The sequence below is a fragment of the Scatophagus argus genome, chromosome 1 (assembly GCF_020382885.2).
Source record: "Scatophagus argus isolate fScaArg1 chromosome 1, fScaArg1.pri, whole genome shotgun sequence".
Classification (NCBI taxonomy): domain Eukaryota; kingdom Metazoa; phylum Chordata; class Actinopteri; family Scatophagidae; genus Scatophagus; species Scatophagus argus.
The window spans coordinates 13,194,044-13,212,823 of NC_058493.1; the positions used below are offsets into that span (position 1 = coordinate 13,194,044).

The 18,780-nt window shown below is 41.0% G+C and overlaps 2 protein-coding genes across 2 annotated transcripts; both read right to left on the bottom strand.

Moving 5' to 3' along the window:
- Positions 1-49: 49 nt before the first annotated feature.
- On the bottom strand, positions 50-5,641 carry srgn (serglycin). Its single transcript, XM_046384613.1, has 4 exons — positions 5,471-5,641; positions 3,528-3,669; positions 1,014-1,213; positions 50-911 (listed from the first exon to the last, which is right to left on the bottom strand). Exons 1-4 carry the CDS (start codon positions 5,523-5,525, stop codon positions 835-837), a joined length of 474 nt encoding a protein of 157 aa, XP_046240569.1. The 5' UTR covers positions 5,526-5,641; the 3' UTR covers positions 50-834.
- Positions 5,642-10,883: 5,242 nt separating this feature from the next.
- On the bottom strand, positions 10,884-18,239 carry LOC124056807 (kinesin family binding protein). The gene is made up of 13 exons (XM_046384628.1): positions 17,728-18,239; positions 17,174-17,272; positions 16,642-16,721; positions 16,413-16,471; positions 16,068-16,192; positions 15,390-15,483; positions 15,002-15,114; positions 14,569-14,718; positions 14,039-14,113; positions 13,321-13,483; positions 12,963-13,137; positions 12,673-12,858; positions 10,884-12,407 (listed from the first exon to the last, which is right to left on the bottom strand). Exons 1-13 carry the CDS (start codon positions 18,181-18,183, stop codon positions 12,269-12,271), a joined length of 1,914 nt encoding a protein of 637 aa, XP_046240584.1. The 5' UTR covers positions 18,184-18,239; the 3' UTR covers positions 10,884-12,268.
- Between the last annotated feature and the right edge of the window lie 541 nt (positions 18,240-18,780).

The following is an 18,780-nucleotide window of genomic DNA, read 5'->3' on the forward strand; positions in this document are numbered from 1 at the left end:
TATCATTAATACTTGAAGAATTTTAATAAAAATATACCCAAGAAAATACTGTTGTTATAAATCCTTTATTGATATAAGTATTTTCAAACGCAAATTGGACAATGCAGAACCTGTTGAAAAGCATGCATTTGCACATTACATATTATGAATATGTTCCAGTTCACAGTTAGGATAGCATGAATCCATTCCTGAGGGATATGGGTTTGCAAGATTCTTTTAATAAATGCTGCAGACCAGAAGTTCCCAAAGTAGGTTGAATAACCTCCCTGGATAAGTATTATGTGGCACAAGATTTGAGACATTTGAGCAATCAAATAATATAAATAAGTCTTTTGTGTGCCTTAAAGAAACACAGGCCTCTTACGAAGAAATGTTTGGAACCACAGCTGTACAGAGGGACCAATTCATGGCATCATCTTATTGCACTGGTATTCCAACTATTTGAAAGCATGTTTCAGATTTTATATTAAAAAGCATATTCAAACATAGACATCCTTTTCAAAAGAAAGCACAGACACAAGTCACTGCCAACTTAAACTGTGTGTGTATATGTCTCGTGTATGCAGGCTGTTCTTTTCCTCTGACAGTTACTTTTTCATTGTTTACAGCTGTTCTTTTTCCATCAAGAGCAACATGGATACAAAGTTAGCCTTTGTCAATCCCTGGGCAGCCAAGCTTTTCCACCACCAGCAGATGGTGATGATACATTTGTTTAACCACTTGAACAGACAGAGTGGAAATAAGATAGATTTAGTTAGCTTTGTGTATATGTGTATGTGTGTGTGTGTGTGTGTGTGTGTGTGTGTATGTGTGTGTGGGGGTGGGTGGGTCAGTCTACAGCTCCAAAAGGTTTTCTTCTTTCAAATCCTCCTCTGTTGGTTTTGCGCCACTCATGGCCATCGTTTCCCCACCTGCAGGCAAAAAATGAGGACAAATCAGACCGTGAATCAGATGGTGAAGATAAAAAGAGAACCTAGAAAACTTTTGAATCCACCCTTTTCCCACAAAAATACCTTGGTTTAGGTCTGCATCTTTCTCTGTCCAGGACTCGCCTGAGCCTGTCTCACTTTCAAAGGCTTGGTCTGCCACAAGGTAAGCTGCAGAGCCTTCATAACTTCCAGAACCATCCTCAGACTGGACAGTCTCAGGTGACTCGCCCTCTTCATTTGGCCTCAATGCTTCCTCCTCTCCCTCCTCCACGGGCTCAGCCTCTCTGGAAACAGAACAAGAAGCAGACATTGAAAAATTGCTTCTCAGCTTTTCAATATTTTCTGATATTTTACAGACCAATGATTAATTGAGAAATTATTGTTACTGTTATAATCATTAGATGCAACAATGCTGCACATGTACAGTATCATTCTGCACAGTAACAACAACCAAAACACATTTTCAAATGGGTGTTGCTTTGTTAATGTTATCTCGTGCTGAAGCTGTTTCTCCATAAAGATAATTGTTTGACAGAAGTTGTTGCAGGCTTAAACACCTACAAAGGTGTTCTCACTTATGTTGCCTGACTAGACTGATGACTGTGTGACCGTGAACAGACTGTGCTTGACTGACAGCATTATGACCCTCCTGTTAGCACTCAAAGTGTTATCACCTCAAGTGGTTCAAGACCTGTAAGCAGCATTAACTTATACATGATCTGACTGCGTTGTTAATCATATTCTACTTTATACACGGTTGTCTGTCTTTCAAGAGTTGTTGCAATAAATTAGTAAAAGTGAGAAAGTGCAATTTCCAATTTAATTATTGGCTTATTATACATATATATATAAATATGTATTGTTTTTTTTTTACATGTCACCTGGTATTTCTCAAACACGGGTATCAGAGCAAAGAGGCAGATACAAACAATGGACCAGAAATGGCAGACCACCAAACGTCACAACCCACTTCCTCTCAACACTTCCCTCTGACTTCCTGTTCGAGGCGAGGTGCAGAAGAGAGGGCTGCTTTGTAAGCAAGTTGAATTGATGTGGAGGATGAAGATAAGACTCACAAAAATTCGATGAGAATAATCTCCATATGCAAAGTCATCTACTTTCATTTACTCCAACCATCATTTCCACTTGACTTGTGTCGTCTACAGTTCTTGCCTCCCTCTGTGTCACCGCTCTGTGGTACCAAATGTGTACAGAAGCTTTACAACCAAGGTGTGTGATCAGACCAGGTAAAATCACAAGGCGGGGAATGGAGTAGCATACAGTATGCCATGTCAATGATAATGTCAAATTGTTTATGACTTATTAACTTTTATGGTACTTAAGTCGATGGAGACAGCATATCACTGAAGGAAATGTCATGACAAAAATATTTTCACTTTTGACACTGAATATGGCTCATTGACTTGCTTTAGCGATCAAAACAATCCTCACTTTGGGATTATTTCCATTCAGTGATATAAGGTGGTTTGTCCTATTTTAGCATGCATTTTGCATAACCTGGGTGAGACATAAACTGGACAGAAAGGTTTTGCATTTTCAAGTAAGTCAGCCGCCAACAGTGATAGTAAACATGATGTGTTTGACACAGTATGACTCATATTGCAATAATAGATGTCATCTTTACAGGCACTACTCTGCCAACAGCTCATTTCAGAGATTAATTCTACAGTAGAACTGCATGCACATTGCAAATGTACAGCGTGGAGTGGAGAGCCAGCTGAAATTGTGACAAAAACAAGTTATGCAATTAGTGAATTTTCACGCACATCTTTATTAGCAAAGGGTGTCTGTCTTAGTAGGCTGTTTCCATAAGATGGTCTAGACTGACTTTACGCCCACTGTAATGGAGCAAACAGTACACAGAGCTCAAGTAGGCTGCCATAACGCACACACACACGCACAACAGAATTCAGATTACATGTACATGAGTTACTAAGTTATCGTTGTACTTTTGCTCTTTACAGCTCATTAGATGCAGTACGTTTGTAAGTATTTGTACTTTTCTCTAATTTCTGTCTGTCTTTCCCTCTGTACACTTTTTTCATGTCATGTGTATAAGATAGACAGGTTAGACTAAAATTATCCTTTTCGGTGCAGTGAAAAAAATTGGCCATCGATATCGCTATAAATTACATAAACTCCCATTTCTGCACTATGTGACAATATGAAATAGTCAGTAAACTCTTGAGGTCTTACTTATTCCAGCCCAAACCTCCCTGCCCTGTCCCTGTCAGTCCGTCTGTCTTTATCCCTCCACACTGTCTATTCTGGCTTTTCTTGGCCACCTACCTCACACTTACATACTCTCAGACAAACACATGAATACACACACAGAGGCCGTGTTACCCGAGTTGTGCTGACCAAGGTGACAGATCCAATGCAGCATCAGCATTTCTATATTTAAAGTCTGCATTTATCCAACAGTAACAGTTTACTGTGCTATCTCAAAGATGGTTGTTTTGGCAGTGAAGTGAGCTCACTGCTATTGAGACACTCTCACCTTACTGTGAACAAGTCAAAGAGCTAAAAAACCATTGCACCCCGAGCTTGCACACACTCACAACCATGAATACTTACAGATACTGTGCTGTTGAAGCAGGCAGTTTGCTTGGTAGTTCTGGACTCCATGCCATTTTTGGACTTTGTAGAGTCACACAGTTGGCCTGGTCGCCCTCAGGATTACATCGCACAAACTTATACACAGCAGTTGTAGGTGCTCCTAGACATAGAAAGAAGGTCATTGATGTTTGATGAATTTTCTTGTTTTTCGTGCAGCATTTTATGCAATAATTCACTTTGGTCAAGAGTCTACTTGGGAAACATCTGGTTGCTCATGTGAATTAGTTCAGTGTGGCAAATGGGGTTTACCAGTTCCATATTTGGAGTGTCTCAGGAGATTACAACATTATTCTGCACAAGGTCAAAGTGACAGTTGGCCTGATGGCCTTCAGAACTCATAATTCACTTCAGTAAAGTCTTACAAAAGGAAGTAACAGCTCCATAGCCTGTTCTCAGCCCATCGCAGCAAGCTGATCACAGAGCTTATCCGATGCTAAAGATATTAACAGTTATTTTACACCAGCATCCAGTGTGAAGAGCATCAAATGTTTCAGTCGTCCTTCTACGTAAGACAAAGTTCATGTTAAACGAAATTCACGCTGACTGCGTGATGACTGGTGTAGGGATTCTGTTATGGATTAATGAATGCTGAATCAAACAAAATTTGCATTAAAAATAAGAAAGTAAACATTGTTTTCATTTTGAAAAGCTGATGCCACATTTCTGCATCACACTGATACTACTGCCAAAGTAATCTAACACCATCTATCACATGGACTATTGATATCTGACAGTTGTATCCAAATCATTTAATTGGAAAATACCCGTTTTAAAAGGGTGTGTTTGTGTGACAGTTTGAATTGTGTGTGTCTGTAAGAAAGGACAGATGGCATAATTGGCTGGTGTTGCCCCTGTAGCGTTTGGTTGCTCATGTTACATGTCACAGATGAGAAAATAATGTCTCATTTTGTTATTTTAATCCTAATTCTACTGAAATCAAATTTAATTTAGCTGCTGTTCTTATTTAGGCCTGTAGGAACCATAAAAATCCAATAATTACAAGAAAAGGCTGTTGTTTTTCTCTTTTACATAAGATTATAACCTGCGTTCATATATTCAATGTCAAATTAATTATGACAAAAACTCATTAACAGACTACACATACTGTATAAACAACATATAAAAAAATCCATACCCCCTGGAGTAGTACTTATGATTCTGATGGTTTAGAAATAGAGTTTGGTACAGTTTGGTTAAAAAACAAACTAACTAAATAAAATTAAAATAAAATTCATTCATTATTAAAGACGTTATTATCCATTCATTTGGACTTATCTGTGCAGACTCTTTCCTCTATATTAAAAAACAATATTGGTACTTGTGAGTCCAAAAGGCCTTTCACAAGTTCAACAAGCCACATCGAAACCTCACACGGAAACTGACACGTCTTTGCTCTTTTGTGTGAACCACACCGGGGGCTGCCGTGTATTTTTCCCTGATGAACCTCAAAGCTTTGAACCTTGTTTCCCGTTGCCCTTGCCCTCGTGAAAAGGAAAATAATATTTTCGCAGCGTCATTTTGGACTCCTAACACTGTTTTCTGAAGTCTGTGGGGAGCCCCAGCATCAATCCAGCAGGGAGGACAGAAAAACCCTGACGTTCACCACCAATGACTCACGGCTGCGTACGGTAATCACGTTATGCTGACACAAGGAGTCAAATATCAATCAAGTGGATCAGTTCCTTATTCTGCTTGTCAATCAAACAGACCCCTGTTGGGGCCCCAGACCCCAGTCTGGGTCACCGTCGCTGTGAAGATGTCCCTTGAGAGCACTTGAGCTGTCAGGATGCGAAATGATTTCACTTGTTTTCATTACAGCACGTCTGAAAAACCCCGCCGCGACATCAAGAGTCTGAAAACAAAAGTATTTTGTGTTTAAAAGCAAAGAAATGTCGACTTACCATTTCCGTTATGTAAGGCGAGGCAGGAGATAACGACGAATAGAGAGAGCTTCATCCTCAGGATTGTATTTCTTTAGCAAAACAGCAACAAAATAAAACGCTACTCCTGTTCAAAGTGTGAACTTCTTTGGCGTGGTTAATGTCTCCGACAGTCAAACTCCCCCTGTGAAGAGCTCAGCCCTCTGAGTGCGTCATGGTTTCCTGAAGTCTTCTTGTGTATAGAAAGTGACTTAACATCCTCAGTGGAAACTTCTGCTTTAGCTACCTCACATATCTGATATCACGGCGTAATTTACACACAAGACTGAGGAAATACCAGTAAATTGCAGCTAAGATTCAATCTGTGTCTCTGTAACGACTGAGAGGAAGGGCAGCTTATCTTAATTGGGCTCATTTTGTCTTGCAGTAAGAAAACGATGTAGGCTATTTGTGAGAGCTTCTGCTTTCACATTAACTCAGTTCGGTTTGATTTGTCATTTTTTTTCTGTTTCCCCTGTGAGAGAAATGGTTTGCTTTCTTTTAGCTCCTCGACTCCAGACAGAAAAAAGGAAGACGGAGTCAGAGAAATACAAACTCTGAGCAGCAGTAAACTGATATCAGTAACAGCCTCAACTTCAGTGGGTAACAAAAGAAAAAACATTTACACTATATAGACAAAAGTATGCAGACAAACCTTTTATGGGGCTGGTTGTCAGGGATTGTGCTTCCAACTTTGTGTCAGCAGTTTGGGGAAGGCCCTTTTCTATTCCAGCATGACTGTGCCGCAGTGCACAAAGAAAGCTCCATAAAGACATGGCTGGATGAGTTTGGTGTGGAAGAACGAGACTGGCCTACACAGAGTCCTGACCTCAACCCCATCAAACACCTTTGGGATGAACTGGCACACAGATTGTGAGCCAGGCCTTCTGGGCAACATCAGAGCCTGACCTCACTGCTGCTCTACTGCATGAATGGACAAAAATTCCCACAGAAATGCTCCAACATGTTGTGGAAAGCCTTCCAGAGTGGAAGGTGTTCTAGCTGCAAAGGGAGAACCACCTCTACTCTCACCTCTGTCCCAATACTTTTGTCTATATAGCATATGTTGGCAGTCAATACAGGTCCCAAAGTCTTGTTAAATTATTTTCACCTAAAATCTCCAGAGAACATTACCACTAAAGTGTCCTTTTTTATAAGATGTGTAAAGGGTTTGTGTGTGTATCAGTGCACTGTGTGTGATACATTGTAATTCAGTGTGTATGCACCTGTTTTTCATTGTGTGTATTTGTGTCTTGTATGTTTGTGTCTTCATATGTCCTGCAGATTAATGTATGCAAGCTTGTGTTTGTTGATGGTTGAATGTAACCAAGTGTGTGGGCTCAAGCTCTGTACTTAATTGCACTTTTGAATTATTTTACTTGAGTATTTGATTTGATCTGATGTGATTTTTTTGCTACCTGATATTTTGCTCCTTTGCCTCTATTATGTTACTTTGCTAAAAAAGAAATTTCCACATAAAAATAACTTGATGAAACAAGATATATAAACTACACAACAGGTTTATGAAGTAGATGAATGTAACACTGAAAACACTGTCTGTGACAGCAGACTGTGCTGGTAAACACAAGTCGAGACAGTTCGAGAGTCGACACCTGGTATGTCCTGATGCCTCATGCAGACAAAGTGTATTTATCAGATCAGCTTCACTGATGATGACTCAGAAGTTACTCGGGCTGTTAGGAGCTGGAAGATGAAAACACATGAAAAACATGTGATGCATTGTGGAAGTGATAATGATGGTGGCCTGGGTGGATGTTAGCCTGGAACAGGAAGGATTCAACATGTTATCACAGTTTCACAGGAGGGGACAAACCTTGGATAGACTGTGGAGCAGCCGTCCTTCTGTTGTCAATATCTAAAAGATTAGGCAGCCGTGGCCTAGAGGTTGGAGAAGCGGCTTGTGATCGGAGGGTCACCGGTTCGATTCCCCCACCGGACGGGCAGGAACTTGTGGTGTGGTGGAATGCCCCCCCCCCCCCTTAATTAGCCAGCTGATGTGCCCTTGAGCAAGGCACTTAACCCCCAATATGCTCCCTGGGCGCTTGACGCTGCCCACTGCTCCTGTGTGTGTTTCACTGCATGTAATTTGCCGGGTGTTGCATGTGTGTGTTCAACTAAGACAAATTCAGTGTGTGTATGTAAAAATATATATACTGCCAATAAAGTTGATTCTTCTTCTTCTTCTTCATCTTAAGAAAAACAAAATATCCAGATTATTCTAAATAGTGAACAATTTCATCGGTTAGCTTGTGCCTTGTTTGCTTTATTACATTTACCACATGCTGTGGTATGTACTGGTATGGCATGTCATGAGGACAGTTAGGATGTGTGACCACAATCACAATGTACAGGCAACAAAATAAAAATAGGTAACTCTGAGTTCACTGTACAATGTCAAAGTGGTAAAAGGTAGCTTTAACATCCCAGTGTTTCTTTACATGACCCCCTCAGTGGTCAACAACAACAAAACTAAGCCTATAGCACCTTTCATATGAGAAATGCAGCTCAAAGTGCTTGATAATAAAGAAATTACCCATAAAGTGCTTCACATGGAAAAGACTCAGAATGAACATAAAAACACGGATAGAAACTCCTGTAATGTAAACTCCTGATAATAACAGTAACAGACTGACCGTAATACTAATTAGAAAATTCCGGTTCATTTAAAAGAATTTTTTATTCATCTTCCCGTCTTTCAACATACCGAAAATGTGTTTTACGTCACATTTTGAGAATCAGCAGTTTGATCTCACATTGCATCTTCTCACCACTACCCTCAATTTTTTTCTTTTCTTTTTTTTCTTTTTTTTTTATCAAATGGTGTAGTGACACTACACAGCCCAGCTTTTCTTCACCGCACACAAGCCAAACTGATAATCATTTTTAGAGAGAAGCGCTGACTGAAAACAAAACCATATTCTCATCATTAATAATCTTTAAGTGTTTGAATGTGTCTTCATCGTCTCTTTTTTTTCCTCTCTGAACACTCTTTCACCTTTGATTTCTCTCTTTGTGCTTGTTGTGTGAAACCTTCCGCACACACTCATTCACTCTGTGGTTTCTGATATGTGGATGGCCTTTTTGTGGTTCAGTCTGACCCAGTGACGTGTGTGTGTGTGTGTGTGTGTGAGTGCATGTCACTGTCAGCACTTTGTTGCTGTCGCTGTTATGTTGTTGGGGGTCTTCTTCTTCGACTGTGTCTGTGTGCTTATGCTTATGTCAGACAAGCAGAGAAGAAGACCCAGAGAGAGAGAGAGAGAGAGAGAGAGAACAGTTTGTCTCATGCTGCAGGAAGTGGTAACATCAGTTGCTATCATTTTCCCTCAGGAAATGACACACTAGCCTGCCCAGGCTCAACACACACACACACACATTTGTGACATATTTACGAGGCACATATACTCTCTTACAAACATCACTGCATATGCTGCATGTCTCCAGTTATGTCAGTTTTGTCTCTCTCTTCTACAGCACTCAGCGGTTAAACAATTTAAAACACTACAACACTACCACAGTCACCAGTCTGATATACAAAGTTTGATACATTTCCCTGCAACAGTCACTATGCTAATACATCTATAAAATGCAAGCTTTTATAGTCAGCTTGGTTTCCATCCCCACCCTGTCAAATTACGTGGGATTCAAGTGTATTGTCTGAGCAACCAGAGTCACGTGGCAGCAGAGGCAGCACTATTTTCACTCCTCAGAAAGACACGTACAAAGGCAAAAACACAATTATTTACATATATGTACACAAAATGGGATCATTTCATCAAGCTGCATGCACAAGCTGTCTGGACTCTACAAAGACCGTTGTGAGAGGAAGTGAGTGATAACCACAAAAAGCTTGTGTACTCACTTTTTCACAGTAAATGTAAGTCTAGACGGTTTTTGAGCAACTCTGCGTCAGTCAGGATGTAACATCTTTTGTTTCTAATGTTGGGAACTATCAAACTGTGAAGACAATAAATGAATATACAAGAACAGTCAGTCACACACAAGCACACCCAAACTGCATCGGAACAAGGTCCCAAATCAAAAGTTTCAATTTATCCAATAGGAAAAGACATTCATGATTTATAGCCTGTGCTTCACATGCTTCTTCAAACCTATGATGTGAATTGTAACCATCAACTGCACCAGCAGGTCATCTGACTGTTCAACAGGCACATCTGCAGTTATGCTTTGCACTCAAATCAATGTAGACTTATCGTGCATCGGTGTGTGTATTCAGTGTATTCAGTTCCTGTATTCTCTCTTGGCCCAGGTCACGTTAAATTAGTTTCAAGTGTCTTGTACCGAGCAGGTATGCAAACACATGTTTTGACAAGCATCAGAAAGTTTGTGGGAGCATAAATGAAAGCAGGTGTTGCAGGTTTTGATGTACCAAAACCTTCCTTTGCATGAAGAAACCATAAACATTCTTTAACCGTAATTCATGTGACAGTAAGTATTTTGATTTGCATGCCTGTGTGTGCACGCGTGCGAGTGTGACGTCAGTTCTCTTCAACTTCTGTCACACATTTCTGATGTCTTGACGAGGAACGTACTGTAACAACAATAAACACATACAGATGTGTATGAGAACATCTGCACTAGCAAGGTTTTGGTATTTCCTTTAATCTGTCTCCACATCTGTACAGAAATCACTGCACAGTGGAAGATTTGCTCAACTTCAGAATACTTGGATGGCCGTGATGTTGATCAGTCCTGCCACCCTGGTGTCATCAGACTTGGTTTGTGGCTGTACAGCCATAAAGCCCTCAGTGACAAAGCAGCTTACAGTCAGCCAAAGTTGCATAAACTCATGGTCACGGCAGACCAGTCATGTATCAGCAGACACATCTGACCTCTGTTGCACATGCCTCCCCTTACAAAAACACACAACTGAATCTGGGAAACCAGACTTTGTCAATAAATTTGAATCTGATAGTTTGAAAGTGCGGTCCCCACAGAGAAAGCATTGATCAGGAATTCATACTGTTAATGTGAAATGTTCCTTTATCTCTGCCAATGGTAACACTGGTGTACGCAGGTTTTACTTAACTACACAATGTGGGAAATGTACACAACGATGCAACAACATTGTGGACATTCAGGGCACAACTGTGTAGGGTGAAAAATATAAAAACAGCTTACAAAAAGTGTTTGCCAGGATGTAAATGTTATAGAACACCACGTTGTCAAAATCAGCATTAAAGAGACAGTTTAGTTTTAATTGACCTTGTTTTAGACATTTCTCTGCATTAAGCAATTTAATCAACCAGAGACAATTTTAGCCTTTACTTCCAGTCAGTAAATCAACTTACTGGTAGTGCCTCTAGTATATGGACGTATACCAGAGAAAACATATAAATAAAATAATAGACACATATTGGTAGTGTGATGTAAGTGTATATTACTTCAGTGGTGTTTTTTCTTTTTTTTTTTAGCATTACATACAATATCTACAGTACATAAAACAAGATGACATTGTGATCCCTCTGAGACAGGGAAAAAATACACACATTTAACTGGCATCATGCAGATTATGACATCGAATAATGTCCACTAAGTCACTGGGATGGGATGTGCACATCTGGCTGCCTATTCATACCGTGGGCACATTCGCTCTGGTCAAAGTAGGTGTTAACATTTATTTTATCATCAGAAACATAAAGCAGCTTAAGTAACAGATTATTACTGCGCTGAAGTGTTTTACAGAAAACAAGACACATTAAATGACAACCAATATGATTAAAAATAGACAAGAAGTGTGAACCGGATAGACATTTTCATATTCATTTTGAAGGGAGGAAATTTGATGTTCTATCTGAATTTAAATTACACTAATCACGCTTAATAATGCAACACAGGAGAGAGCACACACAGTATGTACAGTGTGTAATGTGTTAAAAGCTCTTGTCGACGCAGCATGCCCACTGCACAAAACAAGGCCACAGGCCAACACCCATAACAATAAGACAGAAAGTCTGTGAATCTGCCTTCCAGTTTCTCTAATTGCTGGGAGTGTCCATTGACTATGAGGTGGTAAACTTAACTCATGCATGGATTTAATACTATTAGCAGAGATGGGTGGATGATATCGAAGCGTGCTTCACTTCTGTGAATCTCACTGTTTCAGTAGACAAAGAAAACCACGTTACTGATGCTTCAGATGTCACTGCAGCTTCAGAAGGAGCTTCATTCAGTTTATGGTTTGGTCACTTACTCATTCATGTACCTCAGTGTTAAAACACAAGTCAAGTCAGAAGAATTACTGACAAACATGGCAACGTACACTAGCAAGATATGGGAGTTTTTCCATCTCATGCCAAGTAATAATTATATTAAGGAAGGTTCATTTAATGAATATCACATCACACTGTAACTCATATAAAATGTAAATAACAACCATGAAGTTAAAAGACATGAGCCCACAGTGACATTGGGCCTATTAAGGTACATTCATATTTTGCATCACCAAAAATATCTTACATTTAGCTTTTTTTCTTGATTAATTATTTAACATATTACAGCATCCCATCTAATGAAGCATAACTGAACAGAAGAATTACAGTTTTTTAGAGGTGCTGCAGTGCCTCAGATCTAGTTTTGAGGCTCTGCTGTGAGCTCTATAAATGACTGCACGTCAAAGTAAACTGAGCTTGAGGACTCGAAGTTTCAAATATTTTTCAGCATGAATATGAAGAAACCGCTTCATCACAAGCTGTTAGTCAACCAGTAAGCAAGTCAGTGAACACTGAACAGTGATGTCCTTTAATTGTTTGCAGCCATTCTTGCTTTGAGGCGGTTGATCTTGAGAGGCAGCAGGCCGGCCATCTCCTTACTCAGCTCCAGCTCCGTCTCCACTGTGGCTACTGCCTCGGGGTGGGTCTCACAGTACTCCACCACATATCTGGACAACAAGTGCGAGATGAAAATTACAGTCAACATGTAACACAGAGGAAAAAAAACATGGCAGCTAGAAGAATATAAACTGCAGAGCACAATCCAGATACCATTCCTTTTAACATTATTTAAAATACATCTGCCTTTCAAGCAATTTTCTACTAATGTACTGCTGTCATACTGTAGAGTGCTCCTGCTGAGAGCACATCTTTCCATATACAACCCAGAAAGCGTTTGGATGTGTCACCATATATGAATAAATATCTTTGTACTTGTAGTTTTCCAGGGACTTGTTGAGGTTGTCCAGCTGAACAGTGGGGAGGGGCGAGATCAGCTGGCTGTAGAGTCGAGCCACTCTGAAGCGGGCCACCAGAGCTGGTCTGAGCACCTCCTCCTCTAGGTGCTCTGGAAACTTCCCCTCTGGAGAGCAGAGGGAGTCTAAGAACATCTGGAAATATCTGTGGAGGAACACAAAGGATTTTAAATAATTTAGACTGAATAAATGCAGATGCAGATGCACACACACACACACACACACGCACACACACATATATACACTGACTTGGCAGAGGAAGAGCAGAGTGTGTTAAATTTCTTAATGGTGTGATTATCGAGAGACTGTGTGTCCGCTTGTCTGTTGGCCAGTGTTAGTTTCAGGTTCATCATTTCATTGAAGGTCTCAGCCAACTCAAACATCAACTGTCTGCGAATCAGCAGGTAGTATTGGGCATTCAAGTCTGCAGAGAAAACACAGAGTCAGAAAGAGACAAAGTCTCATCTCATCAATTATGTCACTTTGAACAGACTTTCAGATTAAACACTGAAATGTTTTTTTTTTTTTTTGGTTTTAGATTTGTGAAAATATTCAAAGATAAAAAGGAAGTAAAACAAACTGCAAAACTGAGAAGTTAGAGCAGTACCTTTACAGATTGGCTCCAACATGTCAATTCTTCGTTTGTGCATTTTGCAGCGCTGCTCCAGACTCTCTTCAAAGAAAGCCAGGCTTCGGAAAAGAGCACTGTGATCCTGCAAGATCTCTATGTGGTCCGTCACATAGCCGTCCATCTCAAAGTACTCCTTGGCCTGCACGAGGGTAACGAAGCAAAGGATGGAGGGACAGTTTAGTTGTTGTTTAGCAGTTGAAACTGTACACTGTAGGTTCCACACATGGGGCTTTTTTTCACCTGTAAACCTGTCTGGATGAAGAAAAAGGATGAACGGACTTCTCTTCAAATCAGGTCTTTTTTTCTTTTTTTTTTTAACTTCTTTGGAAAACCTGATTTTGCTCTCTTTATATGTTTTTCTCACTAGCCTTCAAAACAAAATTAATCTGTGGAGCAACTCTGCCATTAATAATAGCTTGACATCATATTTCAGAGTAATATCCACAATAACAAGACACCCCAGTGCAAATTTGCTTCTTGAGGTGAATACTGAAGACTACAATATCACTGGATACTTGAGAACAGTAAAGTAGCACCAGTCCATTCGAACACACAGGAAACCATGTGCTTAGTTCATCCACTGATGTGCCAAGGAGAGTGTGTTCTTTGTGTCTGTTTGCTCATATAAAAGTGTCTAAGCTGATTATATGAATCTGTCTAACCCAGGTTCTGTATGCGTGTGTGCTGAGCGTACCTGTATGACATAATTCTGTCCCACCAGAAACACACCTTTGGCCTCAGTGAAGTCCAGTGGGAACAAACAGCTCACCTGGAAAACAAAAAGCAGAGTCTGATCTCATATACTACAAGGACGGGTGGCACGGTGGTGCAGCGTTTAGCACTGTTGCCTCACAGTAAGAGGGTTCCAGGTTCAAATCCCGGTCTGGGCCCTTTTGTGCATAGTCTGCATGTTCTCCCTGTGCTTGTGTGGGTTTTCTTCGGGTACTCCGGCTTCCTCCCACAATCCCAAAAACATGCACATTAGGTTAATTGGCTACTCTATGCTGCCCCTCGGTGTGAGTGGGTGGTTGTATTTCTTTGTGTGTCAGCCCTGCGACTGACTGGCAAGGGTCCAGGGTGAACCCTGCCTCTCGCCTGTAGTCAGCTGCGATAGGCTGGATTTGTGTTGACAAGTAGCAGTACAGCAGCATTCATTGCACCAATAATCAGAACTAAAGACATCATTAGTAGCACTAGTGGCTGTATCAGATACGGTATACAGACCTTCTCTTCCAGGCTAGCAATGGAGTCAAAGGTGTCTTCAGAGCCAAACAGCAGAGCGCTCTTCCTGCCCTCTTCTTCCTCCTCCTCCTCACGTCTTCTCGCTCTCTTCAGCTCCTCTTGACGATCAGTATCCAGCTCTCCAATGTTGTCCTGGTCACAAACGCACACATGTAAGCACATTTTAAAAGGCACACGTCATACAATTATGTTGATCTAAGCTCAGATGCACACAAGTATGTGGACAGGCAAACAGTAACTACTGCTGCTGATAAAGTTGGGGTTTTTGTGGGTACTTCTTTTTCTTTCAGCTATGGTGTACTGAATACAGTGTTCACATTAGACTCAGGTCTCATGGCTTGGGACTTCAGTAAACAGACTTTATAAACACCCAGGGTCACAAAAAAGTGTCCACACACATACAACCTTGCAGTACCTCTAGCAGCTTCTTAGCATCCTGCAAGAGGTTGAGGCAGTATTTGATCCAGCATCTCGCAATCTCTGCTCTCTTCTGCCTGAGCTGCTCCCTGCGCTCACTCTCTGTCTCACCTGGGTCAGACAGAAGGAGAAAAGATGGTAAGATATGCTGGAAGAAAGTGAAGGAATGCTAGATATATTTGAACGAAGTGAGAGGGAGTGAAGGAGAAAGGAGTCAGAATAAGGAAGGAAGAGAGGCAGCACTGGTCACACAACTGTAACAATATTTTGCTGCAGTTATTTCCTGTCATTGTGGCTGATTAGAAGTACAGATTTCAAAGGAAATAAGTTAATGTGTGTTCTTATTTTAATACTTTGATTAATTGAAGATTTGGATCTGTACTTACTTTCCTGTGCTGCAGCCTCAGAGGGAACCTCTCCTGCCAAACCTGATACGACAGTAGCTGCTGAAAGGCAATGTCTACCTTCCATGTATCTGCCCTAGAAATCACACACATGCACCTCTCATTACTCATACCATAAGCAAGGTTCTGTGACAGCGCTAGCAAACACCAACAGCAGGTGACTGTTACAACCAGAATTCTGCTATGCAATCAGAATTATGTGACCTCATGTCTAGACTGAAAAATTTAACCACAAGGAAACATTTAAGCACTGGTGAAAATAAGCATGTTAACACATGAAACCATGTCTAAACATGCAGAATACTTTAACATGTGGGTTTTAAATAAATTCCGGTGTGCAGGATTCGGTGAAAGGGGTGGGGTGGGGGGGAGAGGGTTGAATTGAATTTTCATTCATGTTTAATAACCTGAAAATAAGAAAAGTTGTGTTTTTGTTACTTAAGAATGAGCCACTATAAATAAAGAGGGAGCAGGTCCTCTTCAACAGAGTCTGCCATGTTTCTACAGTGGCTCAGAAAGGTCAAACCAAATCTGGCGTCACAGCCACCTGAAGTTCTTCTACATGCTTGGAAAGGAAGGATGATGAGGTAGTGAGATGGTTGTGATCTGTAACTTCACCGCTAGATGCCACTAAATCCTACAAACTGAACTATGGCCCACCTTAGTGATGTAATACTGTGATAGTGTGGCAGCGTTCAGAGCCCACTCCATTGGACTGAACTGATTTAACTGTAACTGTCTCTGCAGGGTATTGTGGCAGTAGGTCGCAGCACGCTCAGTTTCACCTTGGAGACAAAATATTGGTTATTATTATCATCTTCATCATTATCAAATAAAGCAATGTATGAACAAATCAAGTGTCAGCTTCTTTACATTTACACAGACAAATATGAATCCAATTCAAACTGAAGCATATTGTACATAAACCTTTAAGCATCCAATTTACACAATCCAATACAGTACATTTTAGTGTTCTAATTATTTCACTGAAAAGACCAGACTCACCAAGGTTTTTATAGACTTGAGCAAGATAATACATGGTATGGGTGTAAGCCAACTCAAACCTGAGAAATTTGGTGGAAGAGTGACAGGGAGAATGAGTATATGGAGAAGCACAGTATGCTGCATGAATTAACACTATCTTGCAATCTGTGAGGCATTAATATAAGTCTATAGTCTATAAATGTACATATGTGTGTGGCTTCTGTATGGGGATGTAGGAGTTTACCAGTACCTCTTTGTCCTTTCCTGATGTGTCAGCAGCTTCTCCTCAGTTGTAAAGTACTCCGTCATATCAGTGGGAGGACTTCCATCCTGAGGGAAAAAACCCCACACACAACAGGGATTTGATGATTGTAAATTTCGACCTCAGCTATATTGGCTACACATATCTTGCCCTACGGCCGTTTCAAGAGACTGATTCTCCTCAGTTCAGTTTGTCTTTTGAATGCTGGTGCTTGGCTCCTGACAGACGGGTCAATTATGGTGATCGTACACCTCCACCTACAGATGTTGACGCAAACTGACAACTGGCAAGATATGAAATTTCCGCTCACCACAGCGTACAGTGTAGTGTTTATCATAATCGCCAGATGATGAACGAGTTGTTAGACAATAAAGATGGATAATCAGTCAGACAGTAACCTGGAAGGCAAACAGCCTGTCTGTATCTCCACTCCTCTCATGGCAGTGAAGGTTTTCCTCTGCTACAGTCTCTCCTGTCATTGATCAGTCAATGCAGCAGCGACAGTCACACAGAAATTTACCTCCTTCATGTAACGTTGGTAGATGGACTCTGCTGTTTCAAGAAATCCCTGAGCCGTCTCCGTCTCATCCCGGCCTGCCCAGAGGATGCCCAGCTGGTTCTGACAATGCAAACAAACAATACATGAACGAGAAATCAGCATCACTTGATCTCCTATTATAGTAGTGATTTGGAAAGGCTTACTCGCTACAAGGCTTTATAATCAACCCGATGCATGTGGTTAAGTGTGTTTTTCTGACAAATAATCAATTGATTGATAGGTAAGAAGGGCAGTGATGGTACAAACTTCATTCTGACATGCCCCCCACTGTCCCCCCCTCATCAAAAATTGACGTGCAACAGCATTATGGTCCCTTATTTGGTGGTAGAATCTCAGTTACAATCTACCATACCTATCACCCTCATGTTTATTCAGAAATCTGGTAGAGCCTAACCTTAGTTATCGCCGTGGTCTGTATGTACACGTCTTCTGCTGAGAGCTCTCGGAAGCTAACCGACAGTTAGCATTAAATCATTAATAAAGGCAACAGTTAGCTAAGTCAACGTCAACGTTACCCTGACATGAATGAACAGTGACACATTCTCGGACGACACCCTGCATCTCTCCAGCAGCTTCATGCAGTTCATCAGATGCTCCTGCCCGGCTGACAGCTCCTCTGTGTCGACGTGGTTGACGCCGAGATAGTACTCCACAGCCCCGAGTTTAGCGGCCCTCATCCCGGCTGGCGAGTCGCCGCTGAAGCCCTGACCGAACACATCCTCAATCTGCCCGTCCACCGGTGGCTCTGTCGGCCGTTGATCGCCGCTCTCTCCGCCGCTGTCCTCCTCACTATCGCCGGGCTCCAAGCTCTTCAGAGAGCAGTATATTTCTCTGAGGAGCTCCCTGGCCTTGTATTTGGAGCGGAACGGGTCATTTTCTGGGTCATTCCGTGATTCTATATCAGTCAGGTTTTGGGCGTTGGTAAATTTGTCGCAAATTGCTCTCCACTCAGCAGTGCTGAGAGACGCCATGTTGGTCTTCTTCTGTGTCTTTCAGCCGATTCCGGGTCGTTGTTATTGCAATACTGCCATCTTCTGGTTACCGTCCAGGTTTTCTCTTAGACTGCAAATTGCTATCCCACCCCCATTTCAATTATTAAACAATAGTTTCCATTTACCATGCACTAATTTGTTATTTAATTTATTGTTTACTACTCGTGTTTTTTGTTACTTCATCCAGTTCTCAACAAAGAGATTTTTTTGTTTTCACAAAAAAATATTTAAAAAAAGCTGGGGTTTATAAGTACAGCATGAGACAAGCTGTAATAACTCTCATTAATTTCCAATTAATCTGATTTGTACCTCCTGACTTTGTTTGACTTTGAGAATAAAGATGTGTTTAGTGTTAACTTACCAGGGGGATTAGGTTACAGCGCAATGTTTAGTGTAAATACGGAACAGCGGCCTCCTTGAGATGGTGAGACAATCACTGACTTTGTAAAGGTTACCTGATCTCAAACGGTTACCATTAAACAGGACTTTGAGACAAACAAGAATCTAATGCAAACTGCAAAGCTAAACTTAATAAGAAAAATCTTTGCAAATAAATGACTCATTTGCTGCATTTTG